Consider the following 26,763-nt stretch of genomic DNA (forward strand, 5'->3'; position numbering starts at 1 on the left):
GGGCGCGGCCGGGGGGAGCCGGGCGGCCGCGGGCGGCGCTGCCAGGCGGGGAGGGCAGGGCAGGGCAGGGCAGGGCAGGGCTGGGCTCGGCACGGCGGCCGCTCCCCGCCGCACTGCGCAGGCTCCAATGGCGGCTTCGCCGCTCTGAGGGGCAGCGGGCGGGGAGGAGCGCGGCCGGGCGGGCGCCGCGCCTGGGGGCCGGGGGGGCCCGCGCAGGGCCCGCCCCGAGGCCTCGGCGGAGCGCCCTGAGGGGAGCGCCAAGCGGGGCGACACGGACAGAAAGGCCGGGGTGGGCGTGCTGTGGGAGGGGAGAGGTGCCAGGTAGGCAGGCCGGTACAGTATGGAAATCCTTTCCTTCGAGGTGTAGCCAGGTGGTTTCATCTAAGTTTGAAAAACTGTATAAGGAGATTTTTTTTTTTTTCCTTCCTCTTAAAGGGAACAAACCAATACAGAAATGCATTACACAACATCAAATATAAACCCCACACCATAATTTGCTGACTGCCAGAGCAAGTGAACACAGTGCTTTAGAGCAGCATAGCTGAAGAAGTGAACGCGGTCTTGCGCAACAAAGCCTCCATAAGCCTGAATTTAGCTGATCCTGAATAAGGACTGAAACTGGTTTGGCTTCAGCATCAGCGTCACACAGAAGTTGAGGTTCTTTGCCCTATTTATAACCACAAATAGAAAACACATTATTGCTAATATGACTAATTTATTATTGTCCAGGTAGTACAAACCAGTAAACAGAGACAAATGGTTCTAAATCCAAGTAATTAATTCTCTAAAGCTCCTAGTATTCTCTTACATAAGGGAAAACCAAATTGATGCATCAAATTCACTGTTAATAGGTTGAGCCAAATACTGAAGCTTAGTATGACTGGCCACTCATCATCATCCCTGGGTTTTGCCACACCTTAGTGACCATTTTAAGGAGCAGAACAAAAAGGAGTGGCTTCACACCTTAAAACGAAAAGTCAATTTTTTAGTTTTCTGTCTGCCTTACTGTTTGGCTTCCTTAGTGTTGTTTTATTACACATCTAGCTCCTGAATCTTTGGTGAAAATTTATGGCTGCAGAGAAAGTTACAAATACATGCTTTGAAAAACAATATGAAAATAATTATGTCTTCCCTCATCTAGACAACGTACCAGTCCTTCTATACAAAACCTCTACACGTGCTATATACTTTGTTCCTTTTGATTTATTTTTTTTTTTCCCAATCTATAAGGAAATGCAATACATCAATGAACCCCAAAACTGGAACAGCTAGACCTTTATTGTTCTCTTTTACAGTATTTTATGAAAAATAAAAAATCATTTTTTTACTTCAATTGCAAAAGATAACCTATGCAGATCTAATAATGACATGATTACACTGTTATTTGCTGTTTTTTCCCCCTCAAGACACAGACCATAAGTTCTTGCTCAATAACAAAACTATTACACATTTAAAGTTATGCTCACAAAAAAAAGGTATCAGCTTTTTGAATATTCATTAGTTTCCAGAAATTATCACAGGCCTTCACTTGCTCTCACGGAAGCAAAGGACAAGACTCTCTGACTTCAACAGGACTTAAGCTCTTAAAGAGTAAGGCAAGGATGGTAACTTATGCAGTTATTATAAGTTATCATAAGTTATGATAACTTACGAAGTTATGCATTATACTATAATATTATAATAATATAACAGGGATAGGAATGCACCTTGATATAGCTATGACTACATGTAATTAACACCCACAAAAATCAAACGTTGTTCCACAATTGGTCCTGAAATAATATATGTAAAGCAATACAGATTGTTACATGCTATGGCAGCTAATACAAATGAAACTTGATTGATAAGGTTGGTTTTTTGTTGTTGTTTTTGTTTTTTCAAGCAATACAAATTCATTATGTTAATTTGGTAAAGAACATGTTCTGGAAACAATAATACCCATAAATAATCAATGTGTTATGAAATCTTTATATAAACACATTAGGATGTAATTAATGAGAATATTTGTGCAAACATTTTCTCATTTTATTCTGTTCAGCTTCAGAATTCTGTAAGCTGTGAGGCATTCGTCATCTCATCGTCCTTAACATGGCAGAAAGTGATATTAAATCTCTTCATTATTTTATTTTGTTCAGTCCTCTTCCCATCAAACATGCAAACACTGTCATCACCATTTTTGGCTTCACTTCGACCAGATCATCTGGGAGAGCATATATACGAGCACCAATTTTGCGAGCAACTGAAATGGCATACCTTAGAAAGAAAACAAAAATAAATATCATTTAACTTACGTCTACTAATACATGAAGATTCACAGCAACAGATTTTAATAGCAGTGTATGTCCATTCAGTCAACACTTATCCTCTAGGAGGAAATGAACATTATTCTGGTAAACTACGTATTAGGAACTGTACTGGCAGCCATTTTACTACCCATTATTATAGCATTTATGTTTCTCAGAAAAAGTGTGGATTATGGCAGACTTAATAAACCAATTGCAGTGGAGTAGGTGATATCAGTTGTGAATTTGAGTTCATAATTTAAACATGCTAGAGAAATACCTCCAGGATATTATAATTTAAAACAATATTCTCTTTGAAACAAAGTAACATTAGTGTAATTTCTCTCTGTTAAATTGATAAACCATATTAATTACACCAGGAACTAAAGCATTTCTACACTTCAGGAAAATACAAGCATTGATTTAAAACTTACTTGGCATTATTCAATTTGTCTTGATAAGAAAGATCTTCTCTCTTGACCATTTCTGGGCGAATTGCTTTTGGTGCAATGGCATCTATTAAATCTAGGACAGGTAAACTAGTGCTAATTGATTTGTCCTAAAAGAAAATACGTAAAACATTAGCATAAAGAACCTAATGGTTCCTGATTATTTTATCTTTGCAATGAAAGAAAACTTACAGGCCATCTTATATACTGAAAAGTAGCGGTATGTTTTGTTACTTTATTGCATAAATATTTCCTCCCCCTTTATGTAATCTAATGTTGTTTTCAGCACATCTAAATTGTAAGTTTCACACTCAATGTTGGTATCATTGCACAAATATAAATGGCCTAAATTACTTGAATGAACAAGTCTTCCGCCTTCCCCAGGCAGAAAGGAACTTTGAAAGAAGTCCAAGCACCAGACTATTCTCAAGATAACAAAATGGTATTTGCGTTCCCAGACTAGTCTGATTTTTTTTTCTCATAAGAGAATTATTTTCTGAAGTAGTTTATTGCCCACTACATTATTTTTGCATCCCAGATAGCATTCTGAGATAGTATGAGCAGTCTATGTTTTGTCTGTATTACATAGATGTATTTTCCTCAAGTTTTAAAATAGAAAATGCTGTTGCTGCCATTATTTCTCACCTAATATCACAGGAAATGAGCAGCCTGCTGCAAGATGAAATCAAACCAACAATTTGGGAAGATAGGGAACCAACATGAAGACAGCTTCAGCAATGCTGGCTCTTGTTTCATCAGAGCCTCGGCTGATAGAACACACGACCCAGCTGCCTTCATCACAAGATTACAGCTATGATTTCAAATTCCATCAAGTTCCACAGAGTCATCACTAACTAACTATACATTTACAAATAGTAATATACATCTGCCTGAAGACATGGAGTGCTTGGTTATCTCTGCAAGAACATAAACCATTTTTAAAAAAAATTTGTTTCAATTAATGCCAGTGTGATAAAACTTGGCTTTCATATTCCACAACAAATAGCAGGGACCTCCATGTTCTTTGCGCTACAATGTTTGTAGTAGTAACGCCAAAACATAGACAAAAACTCAAATTGTGAAAGATAATATATACATGAATGTTGTCAAAAATCGGTAGTAAGAGAAGTGTGCTGAAGAATGTCTCTTGTCTGTATTGGTCTACCATCCTTTGAACAACCTTAAAAACAAACAACCTTTCCCCCAAAAACACAGGCATACCAAAATCAAGATGCTGGGACAGATTATCTTCTTACATTCAATTTATTTATATTAATATTGCTATAATAAATGTAGAAATTGGAGAAGTTGATCATCCCTTTTATGAAGACCAACACCAAATTTACCTTCTACAATAAAAATTAAGTCTTCTGGTATAGAAAGATAATTTGACATTACCTTCTGCCCATTGGTTACCTAATACAATGTCACACCAGCAAGCTCTCAAATATTTGACTTGGTAGGTTTTTATGTTCCTGTTGTGAACTACATTGATATAACTGTTTCAGTGCATACAATAAACCTGTATAAGAATGCTATATTTGTGTACAAGTGCAACCCTGTAGTTGATCTACCACTTCTAAGGAATTAAATCAACACACCATGATACATACACCTGACATACATGATTTCTTTCATGCCTAACACTAAGCAGATGAAAGGAAAGCTTTATTTATCAATTAGCTCATACTTGCTGAAATAGATAAGCTCCTGTAGCACTTCAAATTATTAGTTGACGGTGACCTGTTCTGTTAGGTCTGTGGCACACCAGCGATGCCATTCAAGCCAACACAGGTTGCTGGTTAAATTGGGTTCCCTCCACTGGTGCTGTCACACTCTTTTTCAATGGCTGCTATTGAAGAAGCGGTGAGATCTCTTCCTCCCACACCCAGTATTTCCAAAACTGTTCTTCATGTTTGTGCTCATAAATATGAGTGTGCCAATACCCGTATAAATGCAAGGTATCTGACACGCCATGCCCAAACACTGGCATGACTTCAGGCAGATGTCCCTTGGATTTTATTTTATTAATTTTTAGAAATTACAGTCTCTGCTCTAAGATTTCTTGTTATTAATAGAGCTGTGAAATACTTCTGAAAATTAACAGACTATCAAAAATATTTCCTTTTACAATTATGCTAGCTGATACAGAAGAGCCACAGTTAAAGCCAAACTGTTAATGGATCAGATTAAAAATCCTACATCTAGTTATAGGTGGAAAGAAAAGCAAATGTATTTGATTACCTTGAAACTGGTAATCGAAGTTTTCTTATTTGCATTTGAAAGTGTCTTATTCACCCAGTTAATAATAATTTCATCATTTACTTTTTCCCCCTCTCCAAGGTCTGATAATACATTCAAAGTATACCTTTAATAAGGAAAATAAGAGTCTGAATTAAAGCTAAAAGCAAAAGTAAAATATTAATTCAGCACAGTAACAATTGTAAGAACTCATCTTCATAAAATACCCTACTTTATAAACTATTAGTTCATTAAATTGCTTTTTCAGTTGTTGCAATAATAAAATAACATCCTACAATTCAATGTTCAGTATTACATCTTCTTTCTGTATTTTACTCAGCATATTATAGCTAATTTTACTTTATATGCTTAAACGTGCCCCCTGCATCCAGGCTCAACAGTCCAAGAAATGAAACACTGAGTATTTCAGGGTAAATTAATTTATGGAAAATACTTTAAAATATTCTTTACCGAAACCAACTTACATTTATTCCTGCTCAGTGCACTAACAAGATTTTAATTTTTACGTTACAAAGCTGTGATGGCTTTAAAGTTCTTCCCTGTTTTCAAGTCTAGCATACATCATCTCTTCCTACTTATCTTCCTTTTTTGATTGCACAAATTTTTAAATCACTCTGTACTTTCAGAAAAACACATGGAATAAAGACAAAATAAATGATGTGCTTTTATACTGGCTGAAGGATAACCAATTTTAATCACAATTTTTAATATGTAAGGTTTTAATTATTGATATATAAATGGATGTATGCACATAGAAACACACACTACCGTTGTTTCAATAACTACACAGCATGTAAAAAAAAAGTATATAAATTTATATCTCAGAGTAAGTGAATGTTTACAAATGACTCCACAAAATACTTATTTAAAATACACTAGAAATTTGCACTTAGTTCTCAATTCATTCTTAAACATTTTCCTCTATTATTAACCTACCTGAACTCCCATATTTGTCAGGTCAGTATTTAAAATGACAAATAAAAAAGCTAGCAGTGCTGCAGCTTTATTTGTTAATATTCAGTCAAAAAGATTTTGAATTTGTAGTTCACAATGGTTCTTCGATTACAAAAGCTTCAAAATATTTTGGTCAATTTAAATGTTTGAATCAATACAACATGAATAAGACATATCTTGATCAGAAATTTAATATAGCTTAATCTTCGGCATTTCCAGTAGCATTAATTCTTATATAGAACAGTTATGATTATGTTTCTATATAACTTTGTTATTTCTACTGCTAGGCTAGTGTCTTGCAATTTTCATGTCGAAGTATGAAATTTCACTCAGATTATGGAAGCTTTTGTACCTGATTACATGTATACATGTAATCAGGTACAAAAGCTTCCATAATCTGAGTGAAAGGACACTGAAGTGTCTGGTGAAGGACACTGAAGCTATTGTACCTGTTCTTTCCTCTTACATACACTGTCCACCACTGTAACTGTTAGATGAGCTGAACACTTGCTTTAGTTTCCCTTGATGTACAAACAGCAACGTATATGAAGACATGCACAGATACATACATATATCGTATACTAAGCCTAACTTACCTTCTCATCAGCTGCCATATCAAAGCCAAAGTCAGAGTAGGATTGCCCTCATTTAGATCATGTCCAGCAATACCAACCAGAGAGAATTTTGCTTTTGTCTTCCCAAGTTCTACAGCATAATTGCAATTCTCAATCTAAAAGTAAATATATACAAACGATGCAGAAAAAAAAAAATCCTTAACACAGACCTAGAAACTACGCGTAGTATCAATTATTTTGGCTTACTGTTACCTATCGTGAGATTTTGAACCTACAGAAAGATTTCTAGCCTTTGTACACTATGCTGTTTTTACTATTCTTGCAGATATAAATAGAATTACATAAGATTGCAATGCTAATCATATTTCACACCTGAGAAAAAAAATTTCTCTTGGTTTTCATTTAAGTAATAAATAGTCACATCAAAACTGAATTGGGGAGAATACTTAGAATACATTATTTTTAAACAAACAGCAGTTTTTTGCCCTACATTTCTGGCTTCATAACGATCACAAACTAAGTGAAAGCTTGGATTCTGCAGGACTTCCACAAATTCTCCTGGCACAACATTAAACTACTCTGCAATACCTCTTGATATAAAAGCATTGGACAACAGTTACGTCATGCCTGAAATTTTTACTGAGATGCCCTAATTAAATCGTAAATTTAATATTGCCAAATGGCAGCCCCATTTCACATTTTGAAACTCAAGTGATAATATTGCTATTTCTTGAAACAATACCTGGAAGATTTTTCTCTCTCCTCCTCCTGTTTCCCCTCACCCCTCCTGTTTGTTTATTTTTTTTTTTTTTTTTTTTTTTCCTCCCTTCTTCTTCTTCTTTTTTGCGCCTAGGACTGTCTCACTAACACTCCAATCTAGACAATCCAGGTTACTAGAAACAGTACAACTGGAAACTGTGAAACTAAACTGTATTTGAGAGTATCTACTCACCTTTTTCATATTACCACCAAGCAGAGGATAAGGACGTTTGTTGACATGGCTCCAGTCAACTGGCACACGAGTCATCTCATACAATTGGAAAATGATTAAAGCATCAGAGAGGTCACTAAATGAGAGTAAGCCAATATTTTAAAGTATGAAATTTATATGCACAATGAAAAAGTTATTAAATACTTGAGTATTTCTCAATCATGAATGGAATATCTGAATCAGGTACAGCTTAGTGAGTTCTATGGAAAAGTTCCTGTCATGCTGTATGGAAATTTGGAAGTCACTATTTCAGTAGAAATACAACTTCCCTTTATTCACATTGTTACTATATTCTAGCAGATATTCATGAATACCTACTTTCTTATAACCAAGAGAGAACAAAATACTGCTTAAAGAAAAAAAGGTCTTACCTGTATAAATGGTTAACATATGGGCTTACACCCAGTGAATTCATCCAGTTTCTGAAAGTCCTTTCTTCGTTACTTTCTCCTATAGTGACAAATATAATTCTATATAAATTACTTGGAGAAAACATTTTAATAAGCAACGTTTAAATGACTCACATGCATACAACCAACAAGTCACAGCTCCTGCACTATGGTGTGTTTTTTTTTTTTTTCCTCCTCTCCTTAAAAATAAGTTCATCATTTCCATAATAGTAGTCCCTAATGGCCAATAAGTAGAGGTGATCTTATCAAGGTCAGGGTCCCTCAGTTCTAAGCAAATGGCCAGAGAGCACAGGGTCCATCTTTGTGTGTGTGTAAATGTATCTTAAAAAATATAAAAATAAATACAGAAATAGACTGTTCATTGGTTTTGTTTTAGATGAATATATAATGGTGCAAATGGTGATAAGTAATAACAAAGTTAATGACTAAAGTTCCTAAAACTAAATCAGTGGAAAGTATATTCAACACTTTAAATCTGTTCAAATCTTTATTCAAATCTTTAAATGTGTTTGAAATCACATTTTTATTAAAGGTTAATATTAACACAATGCAATTGTGTCAAACTGTAGAACTACAGTTGTAGAACTTCTGTAGACTTCTACAGTTGTAGTTCTGCAAACTATAGAACTACAGTTCTACTCTCTCCACACAAGTTCCCAGTATTAATTTATAAAGGTCCTCCAAAGCAACAGACCTCACCTTTTCAGTTTTTAACAATGGAGGCTCAGCAGGGCAATATTATACTGATAAAATGTGTGAAGCTGTATACACTGCCAAACATGCTAGTTATTCTTGCAGATTTAACTAGCAACTCTGGAATTGTTGGAAGTTTCAGTTATGATTGACTTTTTTCCAACAGAATAGACTTCATAAAAGCCTTCCAGCAATCCTACCAGTTACTTTCCATCCTATGAGAAATGCAGAAAATTCAGTAGAAAAAACTTCATTTTCCTGACTTAGGTTGTTCTTATTATAATAACGAACCCCTTAACTAATGTTCTTTCTTTATAAGGTTACAGCTTGCAGTAATACACTAAATAATGTTGTATGTAGAAAATTAAAGTTAACAATGAATCTGTGGCCAATTACTTGTGAATCAATGCTACATAAGCCATTTCCTCTTACATCAAAGAGCAAAAATTAAAGAAATACTTAGCCTGAATACATGATCTTGCAGTAAAATCATTGCTTTGTTCTGTTGGTCTGATAATCCAGTTGAAAATAGAGAGGACACCGGGAGAGAGAAATTCTCCATAAAGAATGACAGAATAGATTTCACAGAATGAAACTTATGAAAATCTGAAGATTTTTCTTCACCTTTTCCTCAGTGGATAATGGCACTGAGTTTGTCTAATGAGGTTTATGTAGCATGAAAACAGCCTCATTTAGTTCTGCAGTTCATGCCGACAACAGAACAATTACTGTTTTTGCAAAGTGAAGTTGATGTTTAAAAACGTGCATCATCAGATTAGAAAGAACCTCCTTCATGTTACATTTCCATTAAATTGATGTTATGGATCTATTTTTAGATAGAGGTTACAGTTTTAATATAGATCTTCTTGTCTATATAAAAACACCCAGACTTGAAAATGAATCTATCACAACCTTAACAAATTCAGATATTTTTGTGAGCTATTTCAATTGTAACTAGCATGTTCCAAAAGAACATATTTTATAAATAAAAAAAAAACAAACAAAAACAAAACAAAACTGTCAGCCAGTTTACCAGTTACTTTCCAATTAATAAGAAATTGATTATATTCATCCTACTGCTGTATTTTCTTCCTGAATTATGAGATCTTTCATATGGAATTCAACCTGGTATTTGTTACAGATTCACTTACAAAAGTTACCAGAGATTCACTGACGAATGAATGCATGTTGAAAGAAATACACTATTCTGCAAGGTCTGCAGGCAGTAGTCACCTTTGTTTCACATATTTCTTCCCAAAGCAAAACTTAAGACAATAATGGATTACATTTGGTGATAAATAACATCAGCCTTTTTTGATAGAAAAGAAAATCAAAATAGAAGCATGAGAGTACTTTAGAGGTACTTAAGGTTGCCTTTTTTTTTTTTTTTTTTTTTTTTTTTAAATGTTTTGCTTTTAGTACTTTTTAGGCTTACTAATCTTTGGGTTAGTTGACAGTGCCTAAAAATTGACCACAAAGTGCTTTTAAGGACACTTGTACATTGCAAAGATGACAACCAGGTTACTTAATGAACTCTTACTAAAAGCATAGCTACAAAAAATTACTCGGCAACTGCACTCAAACTGGGAATTTTACAATACATGCTTAACACTGCCAAAAGAATCCCAAGTAGACAAGCAAGACCAAGAGCATGCAAGTTGGGAAACCCCATTTTGTCTAGCAGGAATTCAATACAGTGTATTTAATATGCCACTTCAAACAAATCCCTTTATCATGCAACATGTAAGTGTTCTTAAGTCTTCCAGATGGCTCAGAACCAATTTTTTTCTCTCCATTCTTTTATTCAAAATATACCTTGTCATCCTATCAGGAGCATATCTTCTGCTGAGTGGTGCAGCAGATAGCCAAAATCATAGGAAAACTGCAGAAAAGGGACAGAGCTACACAAAAGAGAGAGGAGCAAATTTGGTAGTATCCTTTATATTTATAGCCATCTCTTTCTTCTCTGAGATTATACTATGGAACTGAATGAGGAGTAGCAATAAGGATGGGGTCAAGATTCAAAGGGCTTCCAATACCTGAGATTCTCTCTGAAAGACAACAGAGCTTAAGATTTAAGTTTCCACCCTAAATTCAGCTGGCCTGAGTGGGAATAGTTAACCCTCTCATGTTAACAGTCTTGAAGGCTGCCAGCAGACTTAAAAACAGCCTCAGATAACATGCATGCTGGACAAAAGATGGGTGGACATGTTTCCATGTTCTCCTCCCCTCAAGAGCTCAGCTTTCTGGCAGTTAGATCCCAAACTCTGGTGCCTTTCCTACAAGTGAGAATTTCCTCAGAGCAACAGCAACATGTAAAGGTGATGCATTCACTGAGGACTCCATTCTCCTCCTCCCACCCCACACAGTATCAGATGTTTATTTCGTTTTGGAAAAATATCTGAGGGATATGCTCTCTGCACACAAGTGACCATCACAAGACATTATCAGCCTAAATTCCAATTTATGCCTAGTGCTTATTGTTTTAAACCAAAAAGAACAGCCACATCATATTTTTGGGGTGGAATGATCATGGAAAAGGTAGAATTTAGTGCAAGAAAACTGAAGCTTTCAAGTAGCTCTACTCACCCACATACAAGTCTAGAGCTTTAAAATTTAGCTTATGGAAGATTAGATTCACAGAAGGAACTATATGGTGTTTCACTTGTTCACATCTTGCCCCCATTTTATATGCATCATATTAGACCTTTGTTTTTTTTTTCTTTTGAGTTATACTAAATTTAATATTAAAGCAATAGAAAAATACAAGAATGATGCAGCAAATCAACCAGCAGAAAAGGACAGAGACAATTAAAACACTAGATAAAAATCACACCAAGAAAAATGCAGAATAAATACTTTAACAGAGTACAGAAAAGTACTAAATACAGTACCTACATTAGGAGGGGTCAAATCTGGATTTCATGAAGCAAAATAGGAAAGCATTATAAATTATGAGTCAGATTATAACAGACCATCTATGATGACACTATAAAGAAATGAATAACATTTTGTCTAACAGTACTTTGAGAAAAGGTTAGCCAATATACAGGACTTAATAGTAAACAAACAAACAAAACACACAAGAACAACATTGGTTTTGGCTAAAATAACTATCGATAGTTTAGATCTACATGGCAACACAGGAGTTATTATTTGGGGGCAGAAAGGAGCCTTCTACTTGCCTTTAAACAGATAATGCTGTCGTAGTTATCCATCTCTAAAATAGTCACTATAAAAAGCAACTTAAATTTGGCCTGTATTTACCATTAAAGAACAGTACTCTAGTATTTGGTGATTACATATTCTACTTCCACACAGCTCCTGCACACGATTCTAAGCATGTATTTCCAATAAAATTGCAGCAGAGGAAGAGCAAGGCTTTTCTTCAGTCATTTTTCACGGACAGCAAGGACTGCAGTGACTAGGGATGTCACAGCTGGAAAAGGAAGACTGCCTCCTGTGCTTTGATGCCTCTACCAAAGCTGGCACCCATAAAACCAGAAAAGCAGGAAGCCTGAAACAGGAGTGGTCTGAGGGGTACAAGATTTATGAAATAGGGTTGTAGCAGAGCAGAAAACTTATGAGAAAGCTAGAAGCAAAGGAAGATGGACTCACCTAGACGGAAAGGAAACCTGATAGGAACAGTGTAAGGAAAGCAAGAGCAGGCAGTGCAGAGCAATGTGCTAACATTGTGGATGATTCTCTCAAGTGCGGCAACCCTTCTTCTCACCTTTCCTTTGAGATCAGCGAACAACTGAAATACACTGGCTATACTGTTTCATTATCCTAGATTAGCTGGTCCACAGAAAGGGTAGCAGCCAAGGATTACTATTCCTTTATCTCTAGCATTAGGGATCCGAACAACACAATTCAAGCACAGTACAAGCTCACAGATATGCTAGGATCCATACAGGTTGTTGGTGCAATAGATTTGTACAGGTCATTTATAGATAAGCTTTCTTTTTTTGCTTTAAACATCAGTTTCCAGTTTTAAAAATGCAACCAGCTATACACATGTATATAAAAACTACAACCCGTGAGAAGTACTTTGGAAGACATCGTAGATTTTAAAAGACAGTTGCATAATATAGTATTCCAAATTAGGAAAAGCTGTATTTGTGCATCAGCTAAAATATACATAGTATGGCAAGAAGCACAGGAACCTGGAAAAGCAATAAGAGAACAGGCTTTGCTCCTGCAAGCAAATAATAAGAGATTATTCATGAATAGCCTCTGGTCAAGCTAATGAGGATTTCTACTACAGGCTTATGCTGAAAGCTAAAGAAAAATATGCACTCTATATGCTGGTGTTAACACAGGCACCATCACACAGGGATCCTTTATCACAACCTAGAAAGAATACTTAAACAGAAGTCATTAGTGTTCTTATCTCCTATATGCTTAGCAAGTTGAGTACCTTCTAATAAATTGAGATCATAAGATGAATTGTCAGGCTTGTGTAGGGCTGGATGTGTGTTAAAGAGATTTGCAACAAAAGCCAAATTGAGTTTAGGGTTGCCTGCAACCACATCTGCTGGAGTTACAAACTGCCTGCAGCCCAATTTGTCTGCCTGTTGGAGCATGTATTCAGCCCTCTTCAGGTCATTTTTCTCCTAAAAAAGAAAAAAACACAAACATATTAACTTGTAACAAACAATTGCATGTTCTGACTGAAGCTGTAGTCTATAGCAAATCTTGACCTGTGTCTCCCTCATTCCCTTAATACCCAAGCTAGCTCTTACAGACCTTAACAATTCCCCTCTTCCTTCCACTTTTTCTGTCCTTCATTTCTGTAGCTGCCTGTTCAGCATGCCCAGTGAATCACAGCAGATAGAGGTGAGTGGTTATGTTTCTGTTTCCAAGCTGTTGATTCCCTTACCGAATGTATTTCTGCTATATGAGCTATAGGTTCATAATCACTGCTTCAAAATGGTATTCTCATAAACATGGATGATCTTAGATGATCAGATGATTTCAAAACCCGCCATCACCAAGTTTGGATGTGATATCAAAAGACAAGGTGATAGATTCTTTTTGGCTTTAAATCTTTTTAGTTGGTAACCTACGTGTAATGAAAAGGTATTTTGTATATTCATCTTTATTATTAATCTACCTAGAATAAGCAAGTCTTCAAAACCATGTAACATATACCTTTTGCCTCTAATCTTTACAACATTAAAAGTTACTATTTCAAGGGAAATCAGTTAGCAACTGATTTACTCTTAGAATGAAATAAAAGTCATTAATTCAACACTGGTACGCTCAACCGGAACCTTGTTCTATAAGAAGATTGCACATTATTCATACTGGTTTATAACCCATTACAGGAAATGATCAGATAAACTACAGGAAATTACAAAGGAAAAAACCACCAACAAAAAAAACACTATCTTTTCTCACTCCCCCTAAAAAAAAAGCAACAAAATAGATCTGCTAGTTACTTGAAAGGTTCACATGATATCTCCAAATTCTATTCAGTCTGAGGAAAGATCACAAAGTTTGTGAAGTCAGCTTTTTTTCCTTGCCTGAATTCCAAAAGAACAGAAGTGAAGCAGGATGTTGTAAAATTCATATTGGCAGATCCAACTAAAAACTCCAAACAGTTGCACACTAATGCAAGTAAAACATAGTTCCAAATTTTAAACTATAGGATGCATAACCCTGTTTCAGCAGTGTCCTGGAACTTGACTCGAGCTTTTCTCATTTAATCTTCTATGACATGGGATAATCTGACTGAGCTGTTGTATGCTTCACAAAAGCAAAAGGCAATTCCAGAACAGCTTTGCAACTAAGATGTTGGATACATATACAGAAGTCTCAGATAATTCCAGTCTTATTTTTTTAAATTTCAGGATACTTACATGAAACCCTGAGAAGTCAATTTTAACAGATATTTCATCAGGGCCATCTCCTTTGGGTGCAATCTGATTTAACAGGTGGTAGTACGCTCTTGAATCCTAAAACACACAGCGTAGCGTTAATAAATGAAAAAATACATAGCCTCTGATAGTCATTTACTACTCTTGCAGTCTGATTCAAAAGCCACACAAGTCAGAAATATGGCACTCTAATTACAGTGAACATGGATGAGGTCATATAGCCACTTTACTATCATATATCACATAGTACCTATTTAGCCAAATGAAAGAACGGAAGTGTAAGCTGATTTTTCTGGATGATGTTAATGACATTTATTCTGCTGCATATGAAGTAGACAGCTGCAAGTAAGATAAAGAAATTTATATAGGTTACCCACAAAAAAATAACTACAAAGGAACATGGATCTTATTTTCAGTATTTGTATTTCATTCCTTCACTATTCTTTTCAAATTGTTTCCTAAATTTTTCTATTTCTTATGGAACTAAGTGAGTGGAATTAAAAAATAAGACTGAAGTAGCTCTTTTAAGGTTAATTTATAGAGACAAAACAAGTTAGATTTATTTTACACAGTTTTTAAGCGTGCTCCTCTGCTCCCCTACCACTATGAAACCATAAAACTAAAAGGCAAACCTGCTAATTTTAGAAGTATTATGTATACTTCTCTCACATAGAAAATAGATCTTTACTATATTAGCAGTTTTCACATAAAACCGTAGTTTGCTTTAATACTAGCCTTCTTGGTGGCATTTGAAAAGATATAACTAAAGAAAACAATTACAGTTGTTTCAATTGAGAAGGTGTCTTACCACCTTAAGGAAACTAGCTCCTTTGCTTTTGAAGTTTTTTCTCTCTCTTGAGCAGGACTTGCTACAGTACTCTGCATACCTTATGCAGAATGACTGAAAACAAGAGAAGAGTCATGAAGACCTGACATCTGCTACATAGAACCAGCATGGCTTCTAGTCCCCTCAGGTCTGTGAAGTGGCAAACCAGCACAACAGCGATTGAGAGGGGCTGCTCACTTCTTGGAGCAAGAATCAGTAGCTACTCCAGACAGCTCTCTAAATAACTGTACTGTCCAGAAGTGGTTTCCTATTCTTCTGTACAATGCCACGTACAAAGTGCAATAACCACTAGCAAATATACAACAGAAGGAGTTTAAAAGCCACACTCTTTTTCCTTTAAAAAATAAAAATAAAAATGATGGGTTTTTACAAACCCACAAAGAGAGAAGGATGGCCAAGTAAAAGGGCAACTAACAGGGTAGTGCAAATTTCCCTAAGTAGCTCTAATAACAAACTTAGAAATTTAGAACTGCCTTGAACGTGGGCTTGCAGGAAATGTTCACTCGGCACTGTGATATATCGTATGTGATATGATAATATATGGCATGAACAACTGACTAGGATAAATGAGATCAAAATCATGTTCTTCCAGTGCTGAAAAATGAAGGCTGAACCTATAGCTAGAAAAAAGAGATGACTGGTATTTTTCTAAATACTTCTGACCTGGCTCATTTGTTTCCATGCATAGTATGTTTTAATACCACTGTGTTCAATTATCTGAGTGATAACTACATACCTTGATGTCTTGGCTGAAATTACTGATTTTCTGCCACCCTGCTTTGGTCAGATGGTAGTTTACCCAGCGCAGCAAGAGCTCTTCTGGTGAAAGCTTCAGTAACTGATCTAGTTCTTCCCCTTCATTTAGCAAAGCGATTAGAGCTAAAAAGAAGTTTGAAAGAAAGCTGAAATAATTGCCATCATGGTTTCAAAGCAGTTAATTACAAATTGTACACATTACAATAGCTAGCATTACACTTACCTTCATTTCTGGAGATCTCAATATCAGCAAAAAGACCAGCTTTTATGATCTGCCACAAGAGCCCTAATACCAAGTGAGGTTTTCCTTCTTGTAAATCTTGTGCTCCAATATTGACAACCGTACAGCCAATAGCAGATGCTGAGTTCAGAGCCAAGTTTAGGTTTTCCTGTTCAGAATGTCAACATTTAACAAACTTATGAGGTTGTGAATCTTTGTAGCTTTAATATTAACAAATTTACTAAGCGTCTGAATTTTCCAAGTGTCTAGTTTTCTAAGTGTCTTAAACTATAAGAACTTATGGATTAGTTGAATAGTTCCCAGTGCACCCTAGAGATTTTTTTGTGAAACGCCACATCCTATCAAAATTTATTGAATATCATCATTGGCAATGTTTAATATGAACCCACAAAAAACTGCGGATCACCTTCCACTGCTTGGATTACTAATCAGTCTTATTTGTATTTCACAGGTATCACATACACAAATTAGACAATACTGCCCAAAATACCAGGGACTTGATCCAGTAGAATCAATAGATCAGTAGAATCAGTAGATCCCTGTGTAGGAGGCTACTGGAATCACTGCCTCCACAGCGATTATCTTGGCTCTTATGCAGGCTAACACTCAAGCAACTCAAAGTGTGATTGAACACCATTAGCAAATCAGAGCAATTCAACATGCTGACACTGAAAGTGAAGCTAATGATCCCCACAAATGAAATATTACAAAAAAAAAAAAAAAAAGAAAAGGCAGGTGTCATATTACTCTTTTTCCTCTCCAGTGTCACACTTTAACTATCTACAGGGACAGCGTAAGCACATGTATCGTACTTGCTGACATGTATCCCTTAAATGAGTAGAAATTACAAGACCCAGCTGGAGGATTTAGAATATGGTGTGGTGTTAACTTTCCATATTTTCATGTCACCACCTGAAATTAAAAGTCTGTCCAGTAACTGAAGCTTTTAAACTGGATTTTATTTTCTCCTTAGGCTGATAACTTAAGGATCTACTTCCTTCTTCCACAACTGTTTTTAAGAAATTATTTTGGATATGAGAAAACAGGTTCTCCTCAACTATTTTGTGGCTCATACACAGTCAAAAAAACATAGAGCTTCTCATCTTTTGTCCAAGCCACTCTCCGCTACTGAAAACACATCATCTTAGCTTATAGTATACAGTTATGCAGATACTTTCTGCATTGCATCCCTAAATTTGATCCAGACATCCACTCAGAAATTTAACATTGTTTTGTTCAGATTCTCAGTAAAGCAAAAAGGAATACAGTGAAACAACCAAGGAAAGCATGAAAACAAAGCTTTCCTGTAAGCCATTTAAGAAACAGAAGACTTCAGTTGATTTTGTTAGAGAATACACTTTCATGCTTTGACATTTCAAAATACATAGGACTATTTTTTTCTCCACCAGAATAACTGTCATTAAAACAAAACTATAAAAAATACATTTTACTTTCTCATTTGTGACAAGTTCCTATCTGTGCAGTACTTACAGATATAGTGAAAGGAGTGAGTTTCTTCTTATTAATAGCCCTTTCATCAATTGTATCTGGTTGTGAAAAGTTAATCATTTTGCTAAGGAAGAAAAGCCAGAGTTTATTCAAACTTCCACTTCTCAGAAAACATGCTTCATTATTTGGTTAGAACACGAACACTTGAAACTAGCTGTAAATGTCTGACAAAATTAAAAAAGACAACCTCATTCATTAAATCTTTTCTCCTTGTTAAATAATCGGACATTCATCCAGAAACACCCATGTAATACCTAATTAAAGAAATTTGAGCAATTGGATTTATACTTAAGTAACAGAGCATGTCTGTGCCGTCAAAAAAAAAAAAAAAAAAAAAAAGATCTTCAGTGATTATGACCATAAATTATTGACATTTAAATAGTCTCCAGTGTAAATGTTTGCATGATAACTAATTCTTCTGCACTGCATTTCTGTAATCTTACAACAATCTCAAATACTAATTCACATCAATACTAATGAGCTTATCCACTGTTACCATTGAGCAGAAGTACTGTTAGTCACTACCCTGTACTCAGCTCTGGTGAGGCCGCACCTCGAGTACTGTGTTCAGTTTTGGGCCCCTCACTACAAGAAGGACATCGAGGTGCTTGAGCAAGTCCAGAGAAGGGCGATGAAGCTGGTGAGGGGCCTGGAGAACAAGTCCTACGAGGAGCGGCTGAGGGAGCTGGGCTTGTTCAGCCTGGAGAAGAGGAGGCCCAGGGGCGACCTTATCGCTCTCTATGGGTACCTCAAGGGAGGCTGTAGTGAGGTGGGGGTTGGTCTGTTCTCCCACGTGCCTGGTGACAGGACGAGGGGGAATGGGCTTAAGCTGAGCCAGGGGAGTTTTAGGTTAGATGTTAGGAAGAACTTCTTTACCAAAAGGGTTGTGAGGCACTGGAACAGGCTGCCCAGGGAAGTGGTGGAGTCACCATCCCTGGAAGTCTTCAAAAGACGTTTAGAAGTAGAGCTTAGGGATATGGTTTAGTGGGGACTGCTACCGTTAGGTCAGAGGTTGGACTCGATGATCTTGAGGTCTCTTCCAACCTAGAAATTCTGTGATTCTGTAACTACAAAATTATGGCAAACTAGAGTTTAGGGATGTACTATATGCTGTTTTGCCACAGATTTAAGTCAGATTTCTGTTTCTCCCATCCTATGATTTAGTAAATACGTTTATTAAATCTGAAAATCTTTGCAATTTGAAATATTTTATTCTTCTGGCTAACGAATATATGAACTGTGTGATTATCTCCTTCAAGAACTGCCTGTACATATCTGGCATTGAGGATAATGGATGTGAAGAGGAAACCACTTCTATAATATGTGCACAGAGTCACATAAAAATTTACTAAAAATAATATTTTATAGGCAAACATTTTTCCCATCCTACACATTGGTTACCGTATTTATGAGCTGAGTTCCCGTGTTGAAGCCTATTATAAGTTTTCCAATACACTTCACCACTGAGATGAGTTTCTTTCATGCAGCCATTGACTCACCAAAGGAGGATGCCATCTGCAAGGCATTTAAAAAGACTGGCATCTGATGGGTTCATGGGAAGGAGGTGTTTACAGTCTGGGTCATCTTGTAGAGCCTTATTTATCCAATTAACAAAAGCAACTTTTTCTTCCTCTGAAAACAACATTAAAATAATCTATACTTAATATAAAAGATTAAAACGTAACGAAGCCAAAAATTAAATCTAGTTACTACCATGATGCCAAAGGAGCGTTTCACCTGCAGCCCCACATTCTGTCAGTGTTCGTTTTTATTTTTCACTCTGGCAAAGATATCTAACTTACCTCTGAGTGCAGCACGAAGCTAGCGACAAATTCAACAGCCACCTTTTAATAAAGTGCCACCCAAATTTGTCTGGTCTACCTCCACGTGCTTTCTCTTTGTTAATTTGCTTTCAATAGCAATATTTTCCAGTTTTCTTCTTTTTCCACATCTAGTGCAAATTTAAAGGGTCTTCCCATGTCAGGTAAAGTTTATTCATGCTTATTTATTACCTGAATAAGAGTGCTGTGTCCCCTCAGTAGATATTGAGGATGTTCCTCCAAGTGCTGTAATACCCAGCTTTTTGTTTATTGATTTTCGGTAAGTTTTGCTAACATCTTTACTTTTCAATTCCTGAATTATCTGCAATCAGATAGAGAGCATTGTGATTAATTATACCTTCAAATAGCAACTTACGTATTAAACCATATCAGCCTTCTATCTAGAGTCAGTAAAGAACCTGAATGCCTTTCTGTTATATACATTAACTCTTGAAAACAGATTTGCAACAACTAGAACATACTTATTTTGCTTATGTCATCGTATGCTTTACAATAAAAGGTGACCACATAAAACTTACACACCTTTAAACAAGGTGACTGATAGTATTTTCTAAGAGCCTACAATGTAAACCATATAGGATATACTGTTATGTCCTGAATTTGCCCAAACACTGTAGAGGTCTCAGAACTGATGATAAATAATAAGTAACTCATAAAACTCTATACTTAGATGCAAATAAAGGCATCTCCCCTATGAAACTGTGCAAGCTAAATTATTGAAAAGAGACGTGAATAATGAGCTAAATGAGCAACCTGATGCAATTAGCAGCAGTACTCTAAAGTCAAAACAAAAACTAACCATCCCCAAGCACACAGATAAACCAACAGCTTGAATAGGTTTTGATTCTCTTAAAGCACACTAGATTGTGACCCACACTTAAAAAGACATCTAAACACTTCAAAGTTGCTTGCAGTAAAAAAAATAAAATAAAATAAAAAAATCCTCACTCCTAATATAAAAAGTAGCCTTTAGTATAGAGATTGAACATACTAGCACAAACATTAGCGTATCACTAAGAGAATTTAAAGGTTGATTATCCAACGTACTACTCTGTTATCAAAGCAAGGTTAGACCAAACAGTTTCTAAAAATATGTAGTCCAGCTCTTCATTTTTGAGGAAGTAAGGACTGCTTTGAACTACCATGTTCTCTCATGCTGCCCAAATGAGACCTACTAAATCAAATGGAAGAGTAAAATTCAAAGACTGGAAAATAATTATATAGGACATTGTAAATTGTCACAGAAAACCCTCCTGTGATCAAACTAGTACTTAGCTGTGTATTAAAGAATATCTCATTCTATTCTTTAGGTAGTAGCTAAATAACTAGTTCTTATTCATTTTCTGAAGACCAATTCTTAAAACCAAAGTACTACAAATTAAAGTCCAAAAGAAATGTCTTACAGAGACAAATTCTTCAAAGTTGATTTTCCCGTCTTTGTTGCTGTCTGTTACTGCAATGATTTTTTCTGCTATCTCCCGTACTTTGTAACCAGGCAAGGGTAGACTTGCTTCTTTAAACAGATCTTGAAGCTCATAATCACTGACATATCCACTGTTGTCAATATCTGCAAAGCAAAAACACAAGTTGGTTTTATACTTAAAGAACCTAGTATAACATCTGTTGAGAATACATCGAGTGCAAGAGATATACATAGGAAAAGATTATTTCTTCCTGTGACTTCACTACATACATAAGCAAGCATGAACAAATACTTATGTATTAGAAACACAATTGGCTGGGAGGTGTGACAGCCTGCTCTGTATTTTCACAGGAACTATGCTATAACACCAAAGCACGCTATAACAAGACAGCAAATTTGTAAAGAGCAAAAATTAAGCTTTTTTAAGACGCCAACAAAATTCTCAACAAAACCTTCAAATGAAAGGAAGATCAAATACTACATTTTTTCATTCAGTATTGTGTATTCACTCCACAATTGCGAAGTGAATGGGTATAGATCATAAAAATAAATTAACAAAAGACTGACTCAGTCTAATTTGTGTTATTCATGATGAACACCACAACACAGCAGAAACTAAAAAAAAATGAATTGACGTGAGTCAGAAAACAGAATAAGGTGACCTGGTCACTCTTGTAACATGCCAATATGCTCCCACTTTGTTTTTCAGGTTTACTGGTTAAAAGACCTCTCTCCATGCTTTTTTTCTGATATCAGAACTCTGCCAGTAATACCAGAGTGAATGAATACATATCACATTATAGAAGGGCAAGTAAAAAACTACACTTTCATCTCTAGCCATGATTAATTGCTATTCATGAATTTTCTGTAATCCATACTATACTACATAGCATCTGTACAGCTTCATAAAGAAGCCACATTTCACTACTAATGAAAGGACAAAAAAAGTGAATGTTACTGTCTTTTTGTTTTGTATACTTCCAACAATTCACAGATCACTGCACGGTGAAACTTTATGCTTGTATACAGATTAATCTATTCATCCATTGTCTAGCTTAACTGTCAGACACGTAACAACACATGTAATAACGGTGATGGTCTAAAGAGCAGAGGACATGTTCACAATCTCACTCAGATTACCAGCTATGTTAGTTCGCTGGGCTCATCTTGCACTCAGGGTAAGTTTCCATGGTGACAAACAGAAACAAATACATTGCTTTTCCTGCAGTTTATCAATGCAGCTGCAAGCAATTTATTCACAAAAACATTGAGAATGCAGTGATGGAAAAAGAAGAAAACATAGATGATGTTTAATTTTGACACTTCACAGAAAGCATATTAGAAGTGGTGCTTTTTCAGTGAGCAGAATGCAAATGGTGAAAAAGAAACAAATAGAAAAGCTGTACCAAAACACTATTGGCAGCTGGCAAAATAGGCTACTGCTCACTGGACTTACGCATGCATGCAGTGGATTTTTCTTTGGTCTGTCATTCCAGCTCCTGGAAGCTATAGCCACCTTGAGCTACAGACTGCATCAAGATGATTGTTCTATACAAACTCTTTAATTATCAACCATGGATACATCTTATTCCTTTACTACTTCTAGCCTCTTTTTGTTTCAAAACATACTAAATTAATGAGTTCACAATTTTATTATTTGCCATGAATAAATATTATTACTTTTTGGTTTAAACTTCTTGACCATTTACTGAACATCACTTGACACCTGCATTGACAGAAACCAAGCAATTTTCTGTTCAATTTTCTGTTCACCTTAACACACGGTGTTACAAATTTCTAATACACAGCTTCCCAACCGCCTCTTTACTGAGTTGGTGAGTCCTAACATTTAGGATTCTTCTTGGCTGTAGCTGTTCCATAATTTTCATCCACAGTGATTACCATGCCTTAACCCGAAAACAAACCGTTTGTGCAAGTAGGATTATTGTTTCCTCAAGTATAGTATTTTGCAGGTACTGACACTACATTTCAGCTGCTGTTGAGACAACTGTTTTGTTGTTGTCATTCTTTTGTTTCTTAAAGCGGTTTTGCTCTACTAATAGCATAAAAATAAAAGCATATGAACAGTAGAGGGGGAAAGGCAAGGCAAAGAGGTGTGTCCGTCTGCTGGGTCCTTCAGCTACCAGAACCAACACAAAATACAGATATGTGAGTAGTTGTTATTAAACAAAAATTCTTCTGTGATTCAGGAGTTTAAGGCTGGCACTCAAAATTATTTTGAATTACTGTGAAATGACCCCGCTATCCCATTATGAGTAATTACAAATATGCTCAATCGCTTTGTTGAGCTGCACAGTTACACACCACCCCCTGCGTACAAGAAATAAAGCAGATGTGAACTTCAACGTTCACAAGTTTATTGCAATCTTGAAATAAGGGTTAGTAGTTCACTAATTTCTTGCTATTTCTGTTTACGCTCAGATTAATCTGAAAATATCCTGTCAAACATACAAAATCATTGAGTTAAATTATTAGCATCTGCTAGCTTTAAAGGCAAAATCAGAAAGACTCCAAGTTTAGCTTAGTTAAAATGTAAAATTACATCCAACAAACTGAAAGACAAATTACTAGTTCAAAGTATGCAAGTAAAGCAGAAACAGTCAATTATCTAGGTCAATAATAAACATGAGAACATTTAATGATTTAAAGCTTTATCACAACAAAATTTTATTGAGATTTAAGGAGTTCCAGTAACTGATTTTTGAGATGTATTATGCGGCAAATACATTAACTTTTGAGCTGAACAGTTGTATTATTTATGCTATTTTACCTGTTTCCATTGCTGAAGTTGAAAGAAGTGAAGAAACACAGTTGCATTGAAAGCAAGTGGTTTTAAATAAGCATTCTTAGTTTTTTAAGCTATTATTTGCAACAGAGAGAAAACATAGCCCTATTAAACCAAAGTGATCCATAAAGATTTTGTCCACAAAAACCTCCATGGCTCTGCAGTGTTATTGGCATCCTTATTATCTTCTAACCCAAAACATACCTATCTTATCGAATGCTTCTCTTAGTTCGTCAAGCTCTTCTCGAGAGATAGTAGTTACGTTGTTCTCCATGTTCTGACAGCAAGAAGCGTCGTCCTCAGTTGCTTACACCTAACAATAATTGATGAGATATTACATAGCATCAATTCCAAACACATACTAATCCAAGTTACTGATCTTTTTAGTACCAGGTATCAGACCTATATGGCACCTCCAGGCGTGACACAGCATTACAAACAACACTTGAAAGCATATTTAAATACCCAGCAATTCTTTCCTGTAATAGCTGCTGAGAATTTACCACAGCGACTCCAATTGCATATGCTGATGTTTTCATTCACCTAGAATAACCGACAGTTAACTTCTACCACGTGAGCAAATTTCCAACATCAATATTATCACCTCATACTTCAACAGATTTCAGAAAAAATAATTCTTATGTGCAACGCAGCATCATTGCAAATTTGTGGTTAGTATTGGGATTTAGTCCTGCAAGCACCAAGCACTCGCACAGCAGGAAGCCTCAGTGGGACGCATTCCCGTTTACACTCAGTGGGTGAACACTGATGCATCTTTCCCCAGCTGCTGCAGAAGTTACCATCCCCTGACAAGCCTATTGCCTCCTAACACTCTTGAAAAGTGAAATAAGAGGCCTTTACTCAGCGCAACGACTGGAATCTCAATATTAATATACTTTCTCCAACCAACATCATGCAGAAAGCTAACCAAAACAGAAGGCACTTTCCCAAGGGCCGATATTAACCCCCCATTGCACGTGGTTGCCCGTTCCCTCTTATCCAGACATTGCCCATGGTTTTATAACAGGATGATTTAGCCCTTTGTTAGGCAGTACAAATTCATAAAGAGGTTATGCTCAGCTGTCTCAATATGCAAGGTTATATTTGTATTAGTCTTTTGCCACCACGCACACACCATTTGTGTGTACAAAGTAAGCCTGCTACTGCACCCATCGTAGTACTGTGAAGCTGCATGCAACACTCTGCTTGTAGACAGCATGCCACAGATGGTGGTGTGGCTATCAGAGTTTCGTCTTTGCTTTTATTTTATAAATAAAAACTGACAAAAATACATCTCAATTAGTATTTTGGTCAAAGTTGTTCAGATACATATTTTTTCCCTTCCAGTTTGGTTGTTTCCGATGTAGTGGTTTTGCTTAAGAGCAAGAAAAATGTTCCTGATGGACAGTGTATTCTTTATTCACAATAATTATATTCAGATCTGCCATACACAATTAATTCTCCACCAAAAGAAGAGCACAACAGCACTGCACTGTTACCCACTATGGTCAGCAACAACAAGGTGTACCATGGCCTCACGTCAGGAGCCACTGAGGTGTCTCATGATTTCAAAATCACGTTCTCTGGGGCTTATGTTTTGAAGTCTGTGCTCATCTGAAAACAGAGCTAAACACTTCCTTCAAAAAGAAAATGACTGGGAAGTTGAGGTTCTTGTACAGCAAACTTCAAGTGGAGCCCATGGTTTTAAGGAAAACAAGTATCAAGAGACATGGAAAAACCCTTTAAGGTAGCAGCTGGTTTGCCAAACCATGGAAGAAAATAACACAAGAAAATGTTTGACACAACAGTGACTGTCACAAAGTACAAAAGTAAAATGCTTACTTGTGCCCTAACTGCAGCATAAGCACTTCTTTATCTACACTTACACTTGTATAAGATTTAGAAAGAGTAAGTCCCGTGTAATACCCACCTGAGTCTCATCTCAGCGAGTTTCTGCTTCTTCTAAGGTATACCCATAGTAGTTTAGTTTTCTATGATGCTAGATTAAAAAGTTCTTAACCAAGTGTGTTATTTCAATTAAATCCTGCCTACTTCACTTATGTTAGTATTTTCTGTCTTCACTGGGACTGCTCTTGTGGTTCACACAGGATATGGCCTTGAGTGTGGGTGGCGAGTTAAGTCTTTTCCTTCGTGTCACTCAATCTTCTTTAAGTACTAGATTTAAAATCCTACTCATCCATTTTGCTAAGCTTACTAGCAGCATGTACAAGGCTTCATACTCATAAAAAAAAAAAAGTCCTTACACACAGATGTTTCTGGAAGTACAGAAACCTGATTAAAAATAAAGAAAGGATGGATTGTGGGAAAAATGAAAAAATAAACATTTAAATCTAAATTATTAAGAAAATGCAAAGGCCTGAAGCTGCAGAGACACAGAAGACAGTCCTTTGAAATATAAAAACAGGATGTCAAAGCCTAAATGAAGTATTAGGCCACCATGGTACAAAAGACAGCCATACTTCCCTCATACTGTTAATGTTTTAAACTACTTATCATTACCCTGAATCAGATTTTATCAAAAACAAATTTTCAGAAGTTGAAATGTAATTAGTTTCACTTTTATGTTTCATAATTTAGATTTCCCACCATATTCTATCCCAAAAAAATAGCAGCCTTGGATTTACAAAGACACTAGTTATTTCAGGACCACAGAACACATCTGTTCTTGAATGAAGCAGATAAATAAAGCTAATACCTCTGCTTTAGAGAGACACTCTTAAATACCCTATTATATAATTACTGTGTAAATTAGCTGGTCAATTAAATGGCAGAAGTGCTGCAATTATGGTTGTGGCATTCAGAAGAGATCTAGTTTGAGCAA

At 36.0% G+C, this 26,763-nt stretch overlaps 1 protein-coding gene across 3 annotated transcripts in view; it reads right to left on the minus strand.

Moving 5' to 3' along the window:
• Positions 1-1,697: 1,697 nt before the first annotated feature.
• The window catches only part of PLS1 (plastin 1), a 40,055-nt gene continuing 14,989 nt past the window's right edge, over positions 1,698-26,763 (minus strand). For 2 of the 3 annotated variants that reach the window (XM_032193758.1, XM_032193757.1), the window contains exons 2-17: positions 24,126-24,234; positions 21,096-21,259; positions 19,864-19,993; positions 19,351-19,483; positions 17,834-17,915; positions 16,325-16,490; positions 16,082-16,224; positions 14,481-14,576; positions 13,037-13,232; positions 11,511-11,531; positions 7,885-7,963; positions 7,475-7,589; positions 6,544-6,677; positions 4,976-5,099; positions 2,717-2,841; positions 1,698-2,253 (exon numbers count right to left, since the gene is read on the minus strand). In XM_032193758.1, coding sequence (XP_032049649.1) covers positions 2,118-2,253; positions 2,717-2,841; positions 4,976-5,099; positions 6,544-6,677; positions 7,475-7,589; positions 7,885-7,963; positions 11,511-11,531; positions 13,037-13,232; positions 14,481-14,576; positions 16,082-16,224; positions 16,325-16,490; positions 17,834-17,915; positions 19,351-19,483; positions 19,864-19,993; positions 21,096-21,259; positions 24,126-24,195 — 1,914 coding nt within the window. In that variant the 5' untranslated portion in view covers positions 24,196-24,234 and the 3' untranslated portion in view covers positions 1,698-2,117. The remainder of the gene's footprint in view (positions 2,254-2,716; positions 2,842-4,975; positions 5,100-6,543; positions 6,678-7,474; positions 7,590-7,884; positions 7,964-11,510; positions 11,532-13,036; positions 13,233-14,480; positions 14,577-16,081; positions 16,225-16,324; positions 16,491-17,833; positions 17,916-19,350; positions 19,484-19,863; positions 19,994-21,095; positions 21,260-24,125; positions 24,235-26,763) is intronic. The other variant, XM_032193759.1, reaches the window with a different exon arrangement.

Source organism: Aythya fuligula, chromosome 9 (assembly GCF_009819795.1).
Source record: "Aythya fuligula isolate bAytFul2 chromosome 9, bAytFul2.pri, whole genome shotgun sequence".
In the NCBI taxonomy this organism is placed as follows: Eukaryota; Metazoa; Chordata; class Aves; order Anseriformes; family Anatidae; genus Aythya; species Aythya fuligula.